Source organism: Danio aesculapii, chromosome 2 (genome assembly GCF_903798145.1).
Source record: "Danio aesculapii chromosome 2, fDanAes4.1, whole genome shotgun sequence".
Classification (NCBI taxonomy): Eukaryota; Metazoa; Chordata; class Actinopteri; order Cypriniformes; family Danionidae; genus Danio; species Danio aesculapii.
The window spans coordinates 7,541,382-7,562,530 of NC_079436.1; the positions used below are offsets into that span (position 1 = coordinate 7,541,382).

At 36.2% G+C, this 21,149-nt stretch overlaps 2 protein-coding genes across 2 annotated transcripts in view; both read right to left on the reverse strand.

Annotated features, from left to right (window-relative positions):
• The window catches only part of dipk2aa (divergent protein kinase domain 2Aa), a 419,818-nt gene that overhangs the window by 35,668 nt on the left and 363,001 nt on the right, over window positions 1-21,149 (reverse strand). The gene's annotated exons all lie outside the window — the stretch shown is intronic.
• The window catches only part of LOC130240406 (ephrin type-B receptor 3), a 98,348-nt gene continuing 96,025 nt past the window's right edge, over window positions 18,827-21,149 (reverse strand). Inside the window, exon 16 of the mRNA XM_056471895.1 lies at window positions 18,827-20,069. Coding sequence (XP_056327870.1) covers window positions 19,961-20,069 — 109 coding nt within the window. The 3' untranslated portion in view covers window positions 18,827-19,960. The remainder of the gene's footprint in view (window positions 20,070-21,149) is intronic.

Sequence of the window (21,149 nt, forward strand, 5' to 3'; positions counted from 1 at the left end):
GATCAGTTCCTACCCACTTTTCTAAACCCAACCAACAGTTTTAAAATGCAATTGATTTTACCATGTTTTCAGATTTTACCACATTCTCACTGTTATTTACTTGTTTATTTATTTTTTTGGCTTCTGTTTTTGTCTTACCTTGTCATCACGGTCATCTCCTCTTTGCATCTCAAGTCTGCCAACGTAAATGGCGAGCTACTGGACATACTGGTAACAGCGGGAACGCCGTCCATACAGAGGTAAGCGGTCAGCTGGTAAGTTTAAATAGGAATGGAGTCATTCTGCCCTGTAGCGTTCGTTTTAAAAATGAAATTCAGCCATACGTACTTCTGGCTACATAATTCGTGATCTCCGGAAATGTATATAGGGCTACGTTTTCAGAATGAGCCTATGCTGTTTAGGTTACATACCTTTTCTAGTTTTGATTGTATGTTGATTGTTTTGTCTCTTCAATTTAACAGTGTAAAAATCTTGATGGTTCAGTGGGCCTCGTCTACCAAATCTGACCTTTATTTTGTATCTTCTATTGGATTCAAGTCAGGTGATTGGCTGGGCCATTCTACAGCTTGATTTTCTTGCTCTGAAAGTATTTGAGAGTTTCTTTGGCTGTGTTTTGGATCATTGTCTTGCCAAAGTGTCCACCCTGGTTTCATCTTTATCATCCTGATAATGTAGATGTTGGACTGAAGCAGCTGATAATCCCTGGGTAATTTCATTTTATTACACATAACTTCATTTGTAAATTTGAAAATTCGTAATTCATTTGTAATTTCATTTTGTTTTCTTTGTATATATGTTTTTTTTTTTGTTTCTACTAACATCCAATCCAAATATTTTAAGTCAACGGCACCTTTAGAAATATGTTTTCTGAGAAAAATGATAGCATGTTCCCCCTCTGTATATATATATATATATATATATATATATATATATATATATATATATATATATATATATATATATATATATATATATATATATATAAAAAACCTTAAAATAAAGTCCGTACTGAGGGATGTCGTCCTTCTAAGGTGAAAGTCACTCAGTCATTCAGGCAGGCAGTGAAAGGCTGGAGCGCTTCACTAGGTGTTTAAGTCAAAGTGCCCTATAAATATAAATGACAGGCATTAAATGTGCTTTTAAAGGCTGGTCTCAGGTCAGCTCCCCCTGTGCCCTAAAGACTCAAACAAAGCGGGTTTAGGTGAGCTTGACGTCCATGCTAATAGTCTGAGGAGTGTTTGACGAAGGATTGAGACCTCACGCGAGTCACACATGGCCTCATAAAGGTATTCTGTCATGTGAAGGTGTTTTTGAATGCTAGAAATGTGGCTTATTTCAATTCCAAACACACAATACTGGTATTACTGTGCATGAGCCCAATGTATACACTGTTTTTACTTGTACGCTAGACTTAGGGTGCTTTCACACCTGTTTTGTTCTAAAACAGGGATTAAAATTGTTACAGTGTTGCACTTTGTACTTGGTGCGGTTCGCTTTCACACAGTAAAGTTTAAAAAAAAAACCCTAAGAGCTTAAAACAAGTCACGTGCGAGTAAACTCTCATCACATTGGTCAGAGCTTCACGGTTTATTTTGCAGAGTCCCGCTCAGCTGTCATGCGTCCTTATTTTAATTTATGGCAATGAGCAATAAGACAATATAAGAGGAAAGCTGCGCTTTAATTTTGAATGGTAACACCCACAGACATCTTCACCAAGTATAAGACTTTCTCATACATAGCCCTTGGCTAGAATTATGCATTATAGCCTTTACATTACTGCTGTTCAGTCAATTTTCCTAATGGATAAACATCTCTCGTTAATAGTTAGCATGCTTTCACTTTTGTATTTGACATTAAATGCACATTTACTGATAGGAATGACATCCCACCCTACTCATAATTCTTTGTTCATATAGCCATATATATGCCTTTTACATATCCATAATACACTGTGATATAGCCGGGCTCGGATCGTTTTGCTTTCTCACTACAATCAATCCGCTCCAGAGTTCATTTCAATAGAGTCGAGATCACCTCATTCAGGAGATCTCGAACCGATTGTTTTGGTGCGGATCCGAGCGTGATTGCTGGATTCACATATGAAAAACGAACCGTTCTAACTGGGGAAACGAGTCTGGTTCCAAAACAAAAGTCTAGGTGTGAAAGCACCCTCACTCAAAGTAGGCTTCATTTAAAGGGACAGTTCAACCAAAACTGAATATTCTGTCATCGTTTACACATCCTTCTCTTGTTCTGAACCTGTTTCAGTTTCTTTCTTCCGTTAAACACAAAGGGAGATATTTTAAAGAAAGTTGGAAAAACCTGTAACCTTGACTTCCATAGTAGGAAAAACTAATACTATGGAAGTCTGTTTATGCAGTTAATCATCAACTATCTTGTGGCTTGACAGCAACACGGTATGTTGGACATCATGTAGTTTAATTAATTACTGAAAAAAATTAAATGTGCTTTTGTCTGACTTGCATGCACCAAGTATGCACAGTTATGGTTAAAAAAAGTTAGTGCACGTATATTACTGGAATTCTATTATGATGATGACATTTGCATTATGAACTTTAAAAATGGATTCTAATCTAATCATTACAAACTAAATAGCTCTATAAACATAACCTTCTGAATTCATATTTTACTATTTTTTTTGTTACGTTGACAGAGTAATAGATTAAAACAAATTTACTGTCACATTACAATCTGTGTGGCCATTCACGGTTACATATTTAAACCACAATTTTGTAGTGTAAACATAAAGCAATCATGACAAACTCTATATTATTTGAAAGCTTAAAATGTCTAGTTTCCATATACGATATTTGAGAGATTAAAGAGCAACAGTTATTTATTAACTTGCAACAACAATACTTATCTGAGTCCTAAAGAATTACTTTGCTATAGCAATCCAAATGTAAAAATTTGTTTCTAGATGTTTTTTTAGAGGCTGCATTCAAATCAAATACCACCAAACTTCTCATACTACTTCAGAATTGTATGTCTACTTTGCAAATAGTGTCAAAAGCATGAAAAAAATACAGTTAATATTTCTGCACAGTATTTAAGCACTGTCGCCTCACAGCAAGAAGGCCGCTGGTTCAAGTCCCGGCTGGGCAAGTTGGCATTTCTGTGAGGAGTTTACATGTTCTCCCCATGTTGGCGTGGGTTTCTTCTGGGTGCTCAGGTTTCCCCCACAGTCCAAAGACATGCCCTATAGATGAATTGGATAAAACAAAATTGGCGATGGTGTAGGAGTGTGTATGCGAGAATGGTGTTTTCCAGTCCTGGGTTGCAGCTGGAAGGGCATCCGCTGTATAAAACATATGCTGAAATTGTTGGCGGTTCATTCATCTGTGGCGATCCCTGAAAAATAAGGCATTAGCCGAAGGAAAATCAATGAATGAATGAACCTAAAGACACATAACTTTTGTTTTATTTACTTTTTGACATTATTTTTCCACTAAAGCAATAGTCTGACATCCGTCTTCTTTAAAATGAGACTAAGCTTAAATCTGTGCACCAAACAGTTGAAGATAGGCAATCATTTAAGTTGAACATGTTGTTCATGTTTGTGTTCAAAAAGTCAGGATGAGGAGTTAAAAATGAGAAAACCAGCTGCCTTAAAAGCAACATGTTGACTTTACTTGAAAAGTGGGTATACGACAGCTTCAATAGCCTTGTTGGCAATGCACCAACATTTAACACTATTGTGTTTCTGGTGTCCCAAGTTAGAGTCCTGGCTTGCGATCCCTCTCTCTCCAACTTCTCTTCCTGTCTAATATACTGTACGATCCTAATAAATGCAAAAATGCCAAACTATTTAGAAGATGGAACAACTTATAAAAACTAGAACTGTTAAGCTAACTTTACTTATATCATTATGTGCATAGTTCAATTGCTTAATCATTTTAAGGCATTTACTTATTTATTTTTCTGGTGAAGTCAACTAATCACTTCATACAGGATGTGCACTGAATGCTGACCCTCACATATGCTCAAAAAATGAATTATACTTAGATTTATGTGTATGTAAATTTAATGGAGGAAACATTATTATAATTTTACATTAGCATATAAAGACACTGACGCTCAGGCAATGTTTCAACACTCAAAAAAGATATTTTTGCTGCTTATTCAAACTACTTATTTAAAATGAGCTCAACATGTCCAATCCACTTAAGTTAACTTAATTAATTTGTGTTGGGACAACATGAATTTTATAGTGAATGCTGTCACAGTTTAGGGGTCTGTTCTTCGTATGTGGATTACTCAGTTAGCTTGATTTGGTTATTGACGATTTGACACGATCCAGGATCGTTTCGTTCTTAAAAACTCATCTGAGAGTTGTTGTCATAGCAACAGTTCTGGTAGCTCAAACCTGCTCTGGAGCAGGCTTATTTCATATAAACAGGATTAGATTGGGCAGTTCATGCAATGATAATACTGAAAGTATGTACCGAATTCTGATATTTTCTTACAATAGTGGTTATATACACTTGGGAAAATAGTAAATATATTTTTTAACTATATATATAAGTAAAAAAAATATATATATTTTAATAAAACTTACGCAATCTGCACTCTGAAATAAAAGTACAAAGAACTGGTGGTTCAAAGAAAAAAATTATTGATATTACGTTTTTAGATGCAAACACATACAATTTGTAGTACAGTTTGTGTATGATAATAGACATGCACAATATGCAACTTTTTTTTTAAAGGTATAATACATATATGCAGTCATGAACATGTTTTGACAGTTATTATGATGTAAATTTGATGCTTCACAAAAGTTGCAGACACTTTTACCAATATCAAAATGCTTTTGTGATGCAAAATTATTTTAGACATCCAGTTAATCTTTACACCGATTAAGAAAACCAGCTACTATAATACTACAATGGCTACTATGACAAAGAAAATCCGCTCTAACTGTAAAACTAAATAAATTGATAAATACTCTTGACACATGAAAGTGTAAAGACTGCAGGCCACAACAAAGGTGGAAAGTTATTGCGTAGCATATTTAACAAACCGTTTACTACAAATTTTATGTAATTTTGCTCACATGGATAATTGAATATTAATCAGACGATGTCATTACGCTGCTGTGCCATCAGCCAATCGTTGCATTGTTGATCATGATTTCGAGGATCGATAGATCTGTCCTTCACAACACACGCAGCCATCTCAGATCAGTTCATCCAGACATTTTAATCTGATTCGCGAAATTGTTTGAAGAACCAAATTAGCCAGAAATCAGTTATCAAGATTAAAAGATCCAGGATCTGTCAAATCATCTTAGATCATTTACAGTACGAAGAACGGACCCCAGGTTTCCACTCATTATGTGCTAATAAATCATAGATCTATACAGTCTTCAGAGACAAGGCAAATAAGCTTTCTTCTTCTTTGGCACTATACAGTGTATATTGTCAAAGCCGCCTTACAAGTATACAAATAATAAAAATCATATTACAAAGTTTCTAGATTGTGGAATATATTCAGTATAATTAGTCTGATCTTATCAGGAAACGCAAGTATTTTATGATTTGTACAAATTCGTACAAGTTCAGTCGTACGTAAATGTGGGATTTTAAAAAGGAGGCAACCCCAACCCCACCCCTGACCCCAACTGTCATTGGGGGATAAGCATATCGTACTAAATTGTTTATAAGAATTAGCCACTAATCCAAAAGGTTACGAATTGCCATGATATTTTGCTGGTGTATCAAGTAGGCTGTAAAATACTGGTATAATTCTGGTATAGTTTTAATAATTTCAAACAGGATTCAATTATGTTTATTATGAATGTAACTGTTGAAGGAGAATCCACTGTAGAGTCGCTTTATCAACACCAATTCCAGTCGAAATAAACCAAAATTTCACCATTTGATGGAAATACAGACAAATATTCAGAATTTTTTTTGCGATCCGTAGAGCTGCGCATCGTTGCATTTGCTCTTCAGTGTTTGGACTCTCAGTAGTGATTATTAAACCACACTGAACTGAGCAGAACTGAACTTAAACACTAAAAACTGAACTACACTGTTCAAATTTACTATGATATTTTATGTGAAGCTGCTTTGACACAATCTACATTGTAAAAGCGCTATACAAATAAAGGTGAATTGAAATGAATTGAATTAAAGTATTATTACTAATGTAAAATAAATCTTTACAGCATTATCTAAAGGCTTAGCAGCTCTAAACCTGCCTTCCAAATTCAAGGTCAAACAATTTATCACCATTTTTCATTCTTGTCACCAATAGAAATGCACACAAAACTTCAATGTTCATCGTTAGTTTTAACGAGGCGTAATTTAGTCACCTTTATATGGGCGTCAGATAACGAGCATGTAATTCTTCTGTCTGCTTATTAAACAAACAAGTGCAAAGCAACAGTGCGTTAATATCAACACCTCCGCCTGCTTTCCACTCTCTTGTCATGTAGACGCTGGATAAACACTTGTGAAGGAGCATGAATGTCAGTAGATGGTGTGATGGTGTCACATGCGTATGTGGGTGGAAATCAATGGGGCAGAACGGTCTCCAAGCAAGATCATCTAATCCATGAAGAGAGATGCCATGTTACAGAAAATTACACAGCATTGCCGGAGCAGTGCACAGGATTGCAATTAACAGCATTTGCTGTATTATTGCTGATGCATGTAGTATGGATGTTCACTGTAAACAAATGTGGATTCAGTATGTTTAGGTGAACACGTTAGTTTCTTTTGAGTGTGTATTGCTGTTGTCAAAGTATTAGAATTCTTGTTATGCTTGGTACATGCTGAAGGAAGCCAGTTACTGTGAATAAACATCCGATTGGATAGAAACATCCAGCACAATCTACTTTTTGATTTAGTGGCTAATTGGCATGAATTAGTACAATCTCAATTGTACATCTTTGTATGATTAGCTCATCCCCCAATGATGGTTGGGTTTACGGGCACGCCACTCTTTAAAGTTTGTACATTTTTGTAGAAATAAATCATATCAATTTGTATGAATTAGACATTTTTCAAACATAAAATAGGTACGTTTCCTTCATGAGATCAGGCTGTAATTGCAAAATAAACAAATAAATAAATCCTATTGCAGTTTTGCTGTTATCCTTTTTCAAATTGCCTAAAAACACCTCATGCAAGCATGCAAAACAGTTCTGTAATGTTGCAACATAGGCTCATTCTGAAAATGTCTCCCTATATACATTTCTGGAGATCGCTAATTATGTAGCCAGAAGTACATATGGCTGCATTTCGTCTTTAAAATGAATGCTATGCAGCCTTATGATGCTGTTCTTATTCGCGCTTAGCAGCTGACTGCTTACGTTTGTCCGGTAGCTCACCATGTACTGTACGTCGGTGGACTTGAGACTCAGAGAGGAGTTGACCATGGTGACGGGTTTCGAGTTCGGCGAAGAATGGTTCCAATTCAAAAAATAAACAAGTAAATAACAGGGTGAGAATGTGGTAAAATCTGAAAAAATGGTAAAAATCAGGCGAGGGTTTTTCTTTTTCTGGATTGCTTTTGAAAACACTGTCGGTTGAGTTAAGGAAAGTGGGTTGGCTGGTCAATCGGTGCTTTTGAAAGCACTATTGGTTGGGATTAGGGAAGGAGGATGGTGGGTCAGTCGATCGGTCAGTCAATCAGTCGACGGTGGATTTACGCAAGAACAGCAGGCACTAATGGCACTCGCAAGAGAAATTTGAGATCTCAAAAAGTATACACGAAAACAAAAACTGTAAAAAATGTAGCTCCTGGGACGTATTTGGCGCTCTCCAGAAATGTATATAGTGGTACGTTTTCAGAAGGAGCCTGGGTTGAAGATATGGTTGTTTTTGTTAAATTAACATTTGCGTTAGGTGTATATTTACGTGAAAGAATTGTTCTTTTTTTACTACTGTTTGGTTTGGGGGCCACGCCTTTTTTTTAATTGTACATTTTTGTTTAATTAAATTCTATGAATTTGTCTGAACTAGGCATGTTTTGGTCATTATGTAAAATAGATGTTTCCTCATGAGATCAGGCTGAAAAGTCATTTGACTTTTATGTACACCAGGTATCGAGTAAATGCAAAAAAAAAAACCTTTCCATTGCAGTTTTGCTAAATATTCCTTTTTTAAATTGCCTGAAAAACACTCTCATGAAGGCATACAAAACAGTTCTGTAATATGTGGTTGTTTTTGTATATTTACAGTCAACATGAAGTGGAAGTTAAGATAAAGTTAAGATTGTTTTTTTCCACCTACCGTGATCTACATCCTATCTGCTCATCAACCAGTGATGGGTAGGGTTTATGGGTGGGGTTTGGGGGCTTTGTCTTTTTATAAAAACATTTTTGTTTCATTTAATTATGTGAATTCATATCAATTAGCTACGCTTTGGTCATTATGTAAAATATGTGTTTCCTCATAAGAACAGGCTGATAAATCATGTGACCTTTATGTACACCAGGTGATGTGTAAATGTGAAAAAAAAAATCCATTGCAGTTATGCTAAATATTCCTTTTTAATGTTCTTTTTTTGTCCGAAAAGCCACCTCATGCAAGCATTCGAAACAGTTCTGTAATATATTATTGTTTTTTTTGCAAAATTTACATATCCGTATATTTAAATTTATAAAAAAGCTGCACAACTTTTAAAAGAAAGTTGGGACAGGAACAATTTAGGGCTAGTTATCGGGTAAATGGGTTAAATAATGATGTGATATGAAACAGGTGATGTCAACAGGTGATTGTAATTTTGGTACAAAATGTATGTCATGGTAGTCGACATGCGGAAGTCGAACGAAGTCGAACGGAAACGAAATGGAATTTAAATTGTCTTTTTTTCCACCTACCGTGACCTACATCCTATTTGCTCATCCACCAGTGATTGTTGGGTTTATGGGAGGAGTTTGGGGGTCACGCCTTTTACATTTTGTGTTATTAAATTATGAACTAGGCATGTTTTGGTCATTATGTAAAAAATAGGTGTTTTCTCATGAGATCAGGCTGAAAAATCATGGGACTTTTATGTACACCAGGTGACGTGAAAAAATGCGAAAAAAAACTTTACATTGCAGTTTCGCTAAATATTCCTTTTTCAAATTGCCTGAAAGACCCCCTAATTCCTAATATTTCAAAGTAATTTCAAGAGAGAGAGAAGGTATGATATTTGTTCAAAGTTTCTGAGGGCAAATTAAGTTTTTACCAAAAATTGCAGTGCACAGATCCTCTGAGACCCAAAGAATTTTTTTCTTTTTTTTTCTTCTGTGATTTCCTACATCCTTTGGCTTTAAAAAAAATCTACAATTTAGAGTTTTTACATTTTGTTTTTATTTTTAATTTTACAGCATGTAAAATGGACCACAAGACCATTTTAGTTTGAAACAACAAAACTGTACAGGATATGGCTGTAAAGGGATATTAATCCAATATTAATGTAACAAAAACAAAACAAAAGCCATTTTTTCCTTTCGTATTGAAATTCCTGAAACAGTTTAGTCTGAAAGAGAGCCGAACTCAAATAACAAAACAAAAACAAAAAGAAGTGATGTTAATCCAAAACAAATTTAACATAAAAGCGATTAAAAACTGATTGTCATTCTCTAATTGTCTCTAATTCTCTAATTTTCAGACTCTAAATCAAAGTGTCCCTCAACTATCTTATAAAGAATCCTCTCTGCTTCAGTTCTGCCTCCTACAACATGCAGTCATTAATTACATTAAGATGGCCCTGTGTCCACAATGGTGGACATTTACAAAAGGATGATATTTTGAAACTCAAACAAGTTAACAGGTTTGAAAGATAAATGTATTGTTCCTGACACTTTAATAAGCAAATATATATGTAATAATAATAGTAAAAAATCATTTAAAAAGCAAAATTTTACATACCAAAATGCTTTATTGTATGTCGGCCATTTTAGATGAAGTGTAAGAAGTTTCCAAGCATGCCAGCCAATCAAATGACATATCACTAGAAAGCCTAGGATGTCCTCTGAACAGTACAACAGGACTTGACAGAGTAGCTCAAAAAATTCAAAGACAATTCAATTAAAACACAATGTCCACTACAGGTGAAACAAGTCAATGGGCGGGGTCTAAGGAGGAGATCCATCATTTATAACTATCCATCAAGTACTACTATCTAAAAATAAGAATTGTAATTTTTGATTTAATTCCGATTTCAATATAAAAGGAAAATCAAGGCTTCTGTATCAAATGCTATTTGTTTGTTTCATTTGTACAGATTGAACACTATACCAATGTTTCAACACACCTTAGCAACTAGATAGCACACCCTGGCAATCACCCAGAATGTTTCAGCATCATGGCTTCATGTTGTGCAAGACAAGACAATAAAAAAAATCAGGTTGTCATCAATGTAAAACCCAATGAAATTGAAAGAGGTCAGCAGATCCTCCTACATCTGTAGTGATACCATACTGTGAGTGTTTTTTTCCATCCAGTGTACATGCCGAATCTGCCACGTCCATCTAATTGGAATTGCGAGCTCGAGCCGACAGTAAACAAGCGCGTCTTGACAGCTTCCACTTACACACACGCCAAGAGAACGTTAGTTATACGTTGGATACAACTTCTGCAGCATGGCGTGATGCGTCTCTGACAACCCCCGCCGAGTCTTCACCGTGCAGTTACACTCCACCATTCAGTCTCTTTTGCTATCTTTCGCTTAAACAGCCCAGATGCTAACACACACTCTTGGGCCGTCTGTCTGTATCCTTCTTTAATATCGCCTCGCTCTGTTCCAAAACTATGGAGGCAGCACTGTAAGGCGTGATGGGCATAATCCTGATGCAAAAGCTGTTCCAAACCTTAATTCCTTTCTAATTATGCTGCCTCATTAGGTATCTAATGTTGGCCAAAGCGACATCACATGTAGTTTTCAACAAAGACAACTCCAGAATGCATTTTAACAGAGATAGTGGGGGAAAAACTGAGCTTGGTGGATGAAATAATAGTTAGATGATAAATTACAGACATTAAAAAGTACAAATATTTACAGACAACTGAAACAAAAGGGAATAAATGTAATATATATATATATATATATATATATATATATATATATATATATATATATATATATATATATATATATATATATATATATATATGTATGTACTCACTTGAAATAATTTTTGTATAAAGATGGAGAATTTTTGTTTTTTTCTTTGCCATGTCTTTTTTACATCCTAATATTAAACTCAAGCATAAAGCTGAATATTGTAACTAATGGGTGTTGGGTGACAACTGAGATGAGAATCCGATATGCAGTTTTATTTAACCGTAGTCAAATAGGCAATGGTCAACCATAGGTCAAGAGAATAAATGCAAGGAAATCCAGAATCGTAGTCTAGGTCACAGGCAAAGAGGTCAATACAGGCAGCAATAAACATAAACAAGGCAACAAGGCAAGGATCAAACACGGAGGCAATGTGTGTGTCAAAGTGAGGTGTATAAATAGTCCTGGTCATTAGACCTTACGAGTATCAACTGCGTCTATACAATCATGGGTAAACCAGAACTGGTGTCTGTGGGGTGCATGACGGGAGTTGTAATTCACAGTCAGACTTGTAGTTCTGGTAATAATGAATGTTCTCCAGCAATCTATAAGGGTTAGATCGCTGGTGATAATGACAGGTATGTAGAACATGTTGTTATTGATGCTATCGTATCTGTTATACAATAATATTGTTATAGATCTATTACATTCCAAGTTTTTTAGCTTAGTGACATGCTACTATAGAATGATCAAAATCAAAGAAAATTTCTTTGTAGCATGTAGATACTGTATATATAAAACATATTGTAGCAGTCAATTGTGAGGTTATGGCATTTGGCTATATAGCTTAGCAAAATGCTAACAAGAAATTGACATATTGAGGCATTGAAATGCTGTTTGTAGCATATCTAGATATATGTAAAACATTTTGTAAAAGTGAGTTTATGACGTACATGGGAGTTAGCTTAGCAAACATGCTAACATGCAACCACTAAAACAATTGAGCCTCTTGTGTGAAATGTGATTTGTTTGCAGCATATGTGAGAAGCAGCATACGTAGAGTATATTTTACTTCCTATTTTAAAATCGCTTGCGAAGGTTTTCTCTTTTTATGGTGTTAGCAAATTGCCAAAATGTAACCATTAAAATTAAAGGAAAAAACTGACGAAGTCAATTATGAGGTTGTGGTATTTGTGTTGTAGAGCTTAGCAAAATGCTAATGAGGAATGTTCAGAATCAAAGGAAAATCGAGGATCTGGAATGCTTTTTGTTTGGTGCATATGTAGATACACAGTATGTAAAACATATTGTAGTAGTCACTTGTCAGGTAATAGCTAACGTTCCAGGGGTTTAGCTTAGCAACATGATAACAAGAAGTCATCAGAATTGAAGAAAAATCAAGGCTCTGAAATATTTGTTTGTAGCATATGTAGATATCTAAAACATATTGTAGTAGTCACGTGAGTTTATGACTTTAAAGGGTTAACTTAGCAACATAATCATCATCAGCATACCTGCCAACATTCCCGTTTTTCCCGGGAGTCTCCCGTATTTCAGACCCATCTCCCATTTTGTTTGCCCCCCGGATCACGGATATTCAGAGTCAAATCAAGGTTTTGAAATGCTACAGTATTTGTTTGTAGATAACCTAAAAAGTATGTAAAACATTTTGTAGTAGTCACTTGTGAGAGTGTGTTGGAGGTAATGATGTTCCAGGGGTTTAGCTGAACAACATGCTAACAACGATCCATCGAAATTTCAGAAAAATCAAGGCGCTAAAATGCTATTTGTTTGTTGCATATGTAGATACACAGTATGTAAAACATTGTAGTAGTCACCTGTGAGGTTATGACGTTGAATGTTTTTAGCTTAGCGACATGCTAATGAGCCATCAGAATTGAAGAAAAATCAAGGCTCTGAAATGCGATTTGTCTGTCGCATACATGTAGATATACAGTATGTAAAACTGATTGTAGTAGTCAATTGAGGTGTTGAAATGACATTCAGGGAGTTTAGCTTAGCAAACATGCTAACATGAAAGCTTAAAAAAAGACAACAATTAAGTCTCTTGTGAGCATATGAGAAGCAGCATGTATGTAGAGCATATTGTACTTCATATTTTAGAGGCACTGGCGAGGTTATCACTTTCATGGTGTTAAGAAGAGACAATATGCGACCATTAAAATCCAAAATTCTACGTTGGTGTAGCCAGTTCAATGCTATTAACTTACAGCATCTTATTCTACCTATGAAGAGAGCACTGTAACAGTCACTTTTAAGGTGCCACAGCCATCAGGATGTTATTTTAACACAGCTGCTTATGTAGGCTGCAGACACTGTGGCAGCTCACTAGGTTTTGGAACAAAGCTACTGTATTTCCACCACCCACACTAACACTCTCCCTTCCTGTTTCACAGATACACACATATAAACACAAACACACAGCCTCCCACACAGCGCAGCCCTCCACCATCTTAATGAGAGTTCACGCAACGTGATTATTACTGCACTTTTGGCCCAAACAGTCCCTTCTCTCCTGATGAGGCAGCAGCAAAGGCAGATACGCGGATCTCCACCTCTGGGCGAATAACTCCACCAGTAAAAGAGCCTGATGTGCAACCAATTCTGCTGCCAAGCTGTTCTCTCGGATCTGCAGGCTTGCACAGAGCGGCCGGCGTAATTGGAAAGATCAAACATGCTTTTGTGCAGCGTGGGGAATGCGGAGCCTCGGCGCGGAGGGAGATCTGACTTGGGAAATCAGGGAGATACACAAGAGATAGAGAAGCTCTGATCACACTGACAAACCGCCTTCCAAGTCTTCTCATAAAGAAATAAGCGCTGGCTATTCGGGGGGATAATGCTTTATTATATATCAGGCAAACTTGTGGATAATTGGATGTTGGACGTCAGCGAGCAAAACTAAACGGCGTTGTTTTGGCAGGATCGAGGAGGCTTTGAAATTAGCTTGTCAGATACAAGAGTATAGAGATAGTCTGAAAAAGTCTCAACAAAAAGTTGCAAACAGATTACATCTAGAATATTCAACATTTCAACCATCAATGGAGCTATAAGTTGATATCGATCTTTAAAATAGTATAATAACCATTTATAAACGTAATTAAGCATGTTAATAACGTGTGAATGAATAAATAAACATTATTAATAAAAATGGTAGGTAATGATAGACTAAACCAACCCAAGCTCATTCTGTAAACGTACCTCCACGGACGTTTCTGGAGACCTCGAAATACGTCCCGGCGGCACGTTTTTCTGCAGTTTTTTTTTCACGAATCCGCCAGAGGTCGCCGTGTATGCTTTTTGAGATCTCAAATTTCCCTCGCGAGTGCCATTCGCGCCTGCTGTTCTCGCGTAAACCCACGAGAGGCCGCTGTCGACTCACTTTTGGACAGACTTTCTGACTGACTGAGCGAACGATCGGCTGACCCACCCTCCCCCTTCCCTAAACCCAACCAGTTTTATCGATTGTCCCGTTCACCCACTTCCCTAAACCCAACCAACACGTTTCAAAAGCAATCCAAAAAAATAAAAGCCCTCGTCTGACTTTTTTTTTTTTTACCACATCCTCACCCTGCTATTCACTTGTTTGTTTTATAATTTGGATTCTGTTTTTGTCTTACCTGCTTTCTTGAACCGCTCTTCACCGGACTCGAACCCCCGTCTTCATGGTCAACTCCTCTCTGCATCTCAAATCCGCCGACGGACGTGGCGCGCTAACGGGACAAACGGGTTGTAGCCGGAATGCCATCCATACAAAGGTAAGCGGTCGGCGGGTAAGCGCAAAAAGGAACGGCGTCACACCGCCCCATAGCGTTTGTTTAAAGAAATGAAATGCAGCCATACGTACCTCGGCCTACGTAATTCGCTGTCTCCAGGAACATCCGCAGGGCTACGTTTTCACAATGAGCCTGTGTTGGACAAAACACATTTGCTAATTAAAGGAATAATTCACCCCAAAATGAAAATTGTCATTATTTAATCACCCTCAGGTTCCAAACCTTTGTTTTATTCCTGTTTTTATATCTTGAAAAATGTTTTAAACTGGTAGCCATTAACATCAACAGTAAAAAAAAGAAAATACTATGGTAGTCAGTGTCTGCCAGTTTCCAACATTATTCAAAATATTATCTTTTGTGTACAAACGAAGAAACTCAAGCAGGTTTGTAAAGTAGAGTAAATGCCAGAAGTTTATTTTTTTGGTGAAATATCACCCAAAAATATCCTTATTGAATAATAGGTGCAAGATCTCTGCTACGACAACTTTTCATATTGGAATGTTTAACAAACTGACTTGTACCTGCAATTTCAGTATTCTTCTGCAATTTCTACTTTGATATTCTGTATTATTTAGAATGTTTATGTAAATTACAATAAAAAAATAAATCTATGAGGTGGCAGTACTTATATATATATATATATACACTGGTGTGAAAAAAACAGTATATATATATATATATATATATATATATATATATATATATATATATACACACACACACACACTAATCTGTACATACAATTAAACATCCAGATCCTTTTGACTATCATTCATTTTGACTAACTGCATCTCTGTTTAATGTTTATCATCTTTTTTTCTTTTTCATATTTATTTTGTGTTGTCACTTGTAACTTTATGTACACTGGAATCTTCTGTAGCCAAAACAAATTCCTTGTGTGTTTGAAGCACACTTGGCAATAAAACTGATTCTGATTCTGAAAAAAAAGTGTTTGTCCCATAACTGATTTCTTTTTTTTTTTTTTTTGGAATTTGGAATGGCCTAGTCATTGTCCTGACCTGAATCCAATTGTGCAATGTGGGGAGATCACAAAAAAAATCAGGGAGATACATAAGAGATAGAGAAGCTCTGATCACACAGACAAATCATCTTCCAAGTCTGCTTATGAAGATAAATAAGCGCTGGCTGTTCGGAGGGGATTATGCTTTATTATATATCAGGCAAAATTGTGGATAATTGGATGTTGGATGTCGGCGAGCAAAATGGAACAGCATTATTTTGGCAGGATTGAGGATATAAATCTACTTACTATCTAAATACAAGAGTATGGAGATAGTCTGAAAAAGTCTCAACAAAAGTTGCAAACGGTAGAATAATCAACATTTCAACCATCAATGAAGCTATAAGTTGAAATCGAGTTGAAATAGTATAATAACCACATATTAATGTTAACGTTAATAACGTGTGAATAAATAAATAAACATTATTAATAAAAATGGTAGGTAATGAATAGACAAAATGCATTTGCATTTCATTTAATGGAATAGTTCACCCAAAAATGAAAATTTATATTTTTTTAATCACCCTCAGGTTCCAAACCGTTGTTTTTGTCCTGTTTTTATATCTAGAAAAATGTTTTAAACTGGTAGTCATTCACACTGACAGTAGAAAAAAGAAAATACTATGGTATTCAGTGTCTGCCAGTTTCCAACATTATACAAAATATTATCTGTTGTGTTCAAACGAAGAAACTCAAGCAGGTTTGTAAAGTAGAGTAAATGCCAGAAGTATCATTTTTACTATCCCTTTAAGATTTTTCAGTAGCTTTTGAAGGTGGCATACATTTCCTGATGCTTTTAATGGAATAATGGGCCCAAGAACTCTATAACGGTAACTTTTGTTATTGAAATGTATGACAAACTGACCTGTACCAGCAATTTCAGTACTTTGATATACTGTATTGTCTAGGATGTTTATGTAAATTACAATCCAAAAAGTGCTATGAGCTGGCAGTACTTTTTTTTTAAATATAAAAGGCAATAATCAAATATAATTATCAGAGAAAGTCATTTATTTTAGTGAATCAGTCTGTTGAGATATAGACTGTTAAAGATCAAACAGCTATATGCAGTTTATTAACGGTAATTTAATATTTTCTGTATATATATTCTTATTTCCTTGGACTTTGGAGTGGCCTAGTCAAAGTCGTGACCTGAATGTAATTAAGATGCTGAAAAATGACCTTAAAAGGGCAGTTCATGCTTCAAATGTGGCTAAATTACAACAATTCTGCAAAGATGAGTGAGCCAAAATTCCTTCACAGCACCCTAACAGACTCATTGCAAGTTATCGAAAACACTTGATTGCAGTCGTCCAACCAGTTCAACCAGTCATTAGGTTTAGGGGCAAACACTTTTTCACACAGAGCTATGCTATTTTGTATTTTGTTTTCCATTAATATTAAAACCATTTCAAAACTGCATGATGTGTTTACTGGTGTTATCTTCGACTAATATTAAAATTAGTTTGATGATCTTAAACATTAAACTGTGCCAAACGTGTGCTAACAAATAAGAAATCAGTAAGGGGGCAAACACTTTTTAACACCCCTGTATATACATACTTGTATATATAGAAAATGCTAAATCAAGCTTAAATAAACAATCATTTAAATACCTCAACAAACTGATTTACTGAAATGAATGACTTTCTCTGATGGTTAATTGTATCTGAACATTGTCTATTGTTGCATGTGCTAAACAAAACACAGTGACTCTCCACATGTGACTTAGCTGCTCTAACAAGGAGGCTAGCTGGCCTCCGTTACATAGATATTCTTATTTTATTGAACCTTGGAGTGGCCTAGTCAAAGTCCTGACCTGAATCCAATTAAGATGCTTTGGCATGAACTTAAAAATTTTATTCATGCTCCAAATGTGGCTGAATTACAGCAATTCTGCATAGATGAGTGGGCCAAAATTCCTCCACAAGCACTGTAAGCACTGCAGTTGTTGCTGCTATTGGTGGCCCAACCAGTTATTAGATTTAGGGGCAAACACTTTTTTACACAATGCTATGTAGTTTAGTGTTTTATTTTCTCTTAATAAAAAAAACTAAATTTCAAAACTGCATGATGTGTTTACTGTTATCTTCGACTAATATTGGAATTAGTTTGATGATTTTATACATTAAATTGTGCCAAACATGCTAACAAATAGGAAATCAAGTGGGCAAACCCTTTTTTCACACCACTTTATATACATATATATTGAATCAAGCTTAAATAAACGTTAATTTAAATACCTCAACAAACTGATTTACTAAAACGAATGACTCTCTGATGGTTAATTGTATTTGAACATTGCCCATTGTTGTATGTGCACAGAGTGTTAAACAAAACTCTCCGCATGGGAGTCGTTTGCTCTAACAAGGATGCTAGCTGGTCTCCGTTTCATATATATTCTTTTTTTTTTGGACTTTGGAGTGGCCTAGTCAAAGTCCTGACCTGAATCCAATTAAGATGCTGTGGCATGACCTTAAAAAGGCGGTTCATGCTCCAAATGTGGCTGAATTACAACAATTTTGAGCAGATGAGAGGCCCGAAATTCCTTCACAAGCACTAATAAACTCATTGCAAGTTATCGCAAACACTCGATTGCGGTTGTTGCTGCTAAATGTGGACCAATCAGTTGTTAGGTTTAGGGGTAAACACTTTTTCACACAGGGCTATGTAGTTTAGTATTTTGTTTTCCATTAATAATAAAAACCATTTCAAAACTGCATGTTGTGTTCAGACATATATTGAATAAAGCTTAAATTCGCGTTCATTTAAATACCCCAACAAACCGATTTGCTAAAATGAATGACTTTCTCAGATGGTTAATTGTATTTGAACATTATCTATTGTTGCATGTGCACACAGTGTGTTAAACAAAACCCAGTGATGTCTCATTTAGTTGCTCTTAGCGCTGAATAAATAGTTGGGAACATTTCATGTAGGTGTCATGGATCTTGTAAATCAGCCATTGTAATCACGCCGATGACTCTTCAGTTCTTATGAGGCATTTATTTACACAGTTATGCATATCTGAACAGACGGAATTCAAATAAGCGGAATATTCATCAAACAACAGCTCGAGTCAACCTGTCGTCGTTTCACCTTTCGGATAAGCTTTGAGTTTTGAATATGGCATGCATGTAAAGCTGTAGAGCCTGACCAGCTTGGTCAAGCGCACATGAGCATACTGTACACACACACACACACACACACACAGCACAATTCCCCCTCGCTCACAGGCTGGGGAAATGGGAATCTTAAATCACAGCTCGATGTCCTCCACATGGACAAACCTCTCAATCTCAGGAGCGTTTCATGGAAGACGAAATACAACAGAGGTAAATAAAACACCTTTCTTGATTTGTAACAGTCCGCTTTGTTTTTCGTCCTTATAGGACCTTTCGTTCTCTGTAACGTCCAAGTCTCTTTCCGAAAGTTTCATCTGTTCCACTCCTCTCTTCCTTTCTTCAATATGAAGAAAAGATCAGAAGAAACAAGTCTTTGAGGAAGAAAGAGCGGCAAAATATCCTCCAGCCAACATCAAAAACGGTCCCGGCGTACATTTAATACATTATTTAAACATTATTACAGTTAGCTTATAATTCTTCAGTCCGTCTCATCGTTTGTGGCCTCGGCAAATGAGTATGGAAGGGATTTGAGTTCCGGAAGAAAGTGATTGTTTTTTTTTTTTGCCAGTAGAGAAACACATGCACACATGCAAACTGAACCTGAGAAGTAGAAACGTTGTCGATTTAATCCATGTAATGAGAATTCAGTGTAAACACAAGAAAGTCATGACAAAAGGGAGGGAAGAACAAAGACGGTTGCCTGAGGCGCCATCATACAGAATTCCAATTAACATGTGCTGTGATTTCCCAGCATCCCCAGGTGCCTGAAACGCAGGCTGCGATACAGTTTTCCATTGGACACGCCATAGTTTTCCACAGGCACCTCGGGAAGCGGTGCGACACTGTCTTAAATTGTACACAGGTTTTTCCAATGGCTCTTCAAGCAAAAGATGGCTCCATTCATTTTCCATGGGCTTTCTATGGATTGTGCCAGTCAGTTGTTGCTAGCCTCAAGGCTCAGCAGGTGTTTTTTTTGTGTGTGTATTTTAAATCAGTCAAACCCGTATGGGTAGAGTTTGGCTCATTTGTTGTTTCATGTCTTGTGCATCTCCTATACTCTTCCTTTGGTGCCCCGGCAGAGTCCCGCCAATTCGACAAAGATCTCTGTGGAGATGGAAATAAAAAAGCAAAGATCAGCTAATGCATGACAAATTGACGTATGACAGCACTGAGGGCTTTAATTTCAAGAGACTCTACATGAAATGATGATTCTGTTGTAATGTAACGTCAAAGTGGAAATCAATTTGCTTTGAATTGGTCACGCCTCACCAAATGTTTCATTTGAATGCGAACAGGAATGATTACATATCTGGAATGTTTCATGTTCTTCTTCTTTAGTGCACACAAAATAGTTCAATGTCTGTCTGTCTGTTTAATGCAAATAATATTTTGCAGTGCTGTTTTTTAGTGACCTAGCTGGGGACTATATTCCGGCGCTGCGCAATATCATACAAGAGCGAACTTCCTTTATTATTGCGCCAGAATGAGAGTATAGTTCCAAGCTGTATCAATCTAAAAAATAGCAACTTTTCATTTTCCATTGGTCATAGTACACAACTTAACTACAGAACAGTCAAACTTTAAATGGGAAAATTATTGAAAGTATTTAAAAAAAAAATTTTGAGCGAGATGCTAATGGTCTAATCGGATTCAATGATTTATGCTAAGCTAACTTAAAATGCTCCCTGGTTTAAAGAGGTCCTATTATGGGTTTTTGAAAATTACCCCCCATACAGTGTGCGACATAGCTCTAAGTGAATGAAAACATCCAGCTGATGTTTAAATCTGAGTGTGTTTAAAAATAAAGATTTTTTTTAGTAAAAGAGTCGACTCAGAGTCGTTTAAATGAGTCATCATACGTCCGCATCTTTTGCCTGTTTGTATCTACGTCGACACAAAACAATACCAAATATAAAGTGCTGTATCCGGTAAAACAAGAACGCGCGTTTCCCTTCAAACACTAGCGGTGTGCAGGTGCGTGTGGGACTGATCATGACTGAAGATGAGTGAACATTAATGAGTAAACGTTCAGGTGGTTAATGCAATAATCTACCCTGCAATGAGGGATTCATGGTCTGTTTGTTAAAGGAATGATCAGAAAAGACTAGTGATGTACAGGACTTTGTCAGAGTTTGACAGGAACTTTATCAGTACACAGTTCATGGGCCAATTTCTTTCTCCATT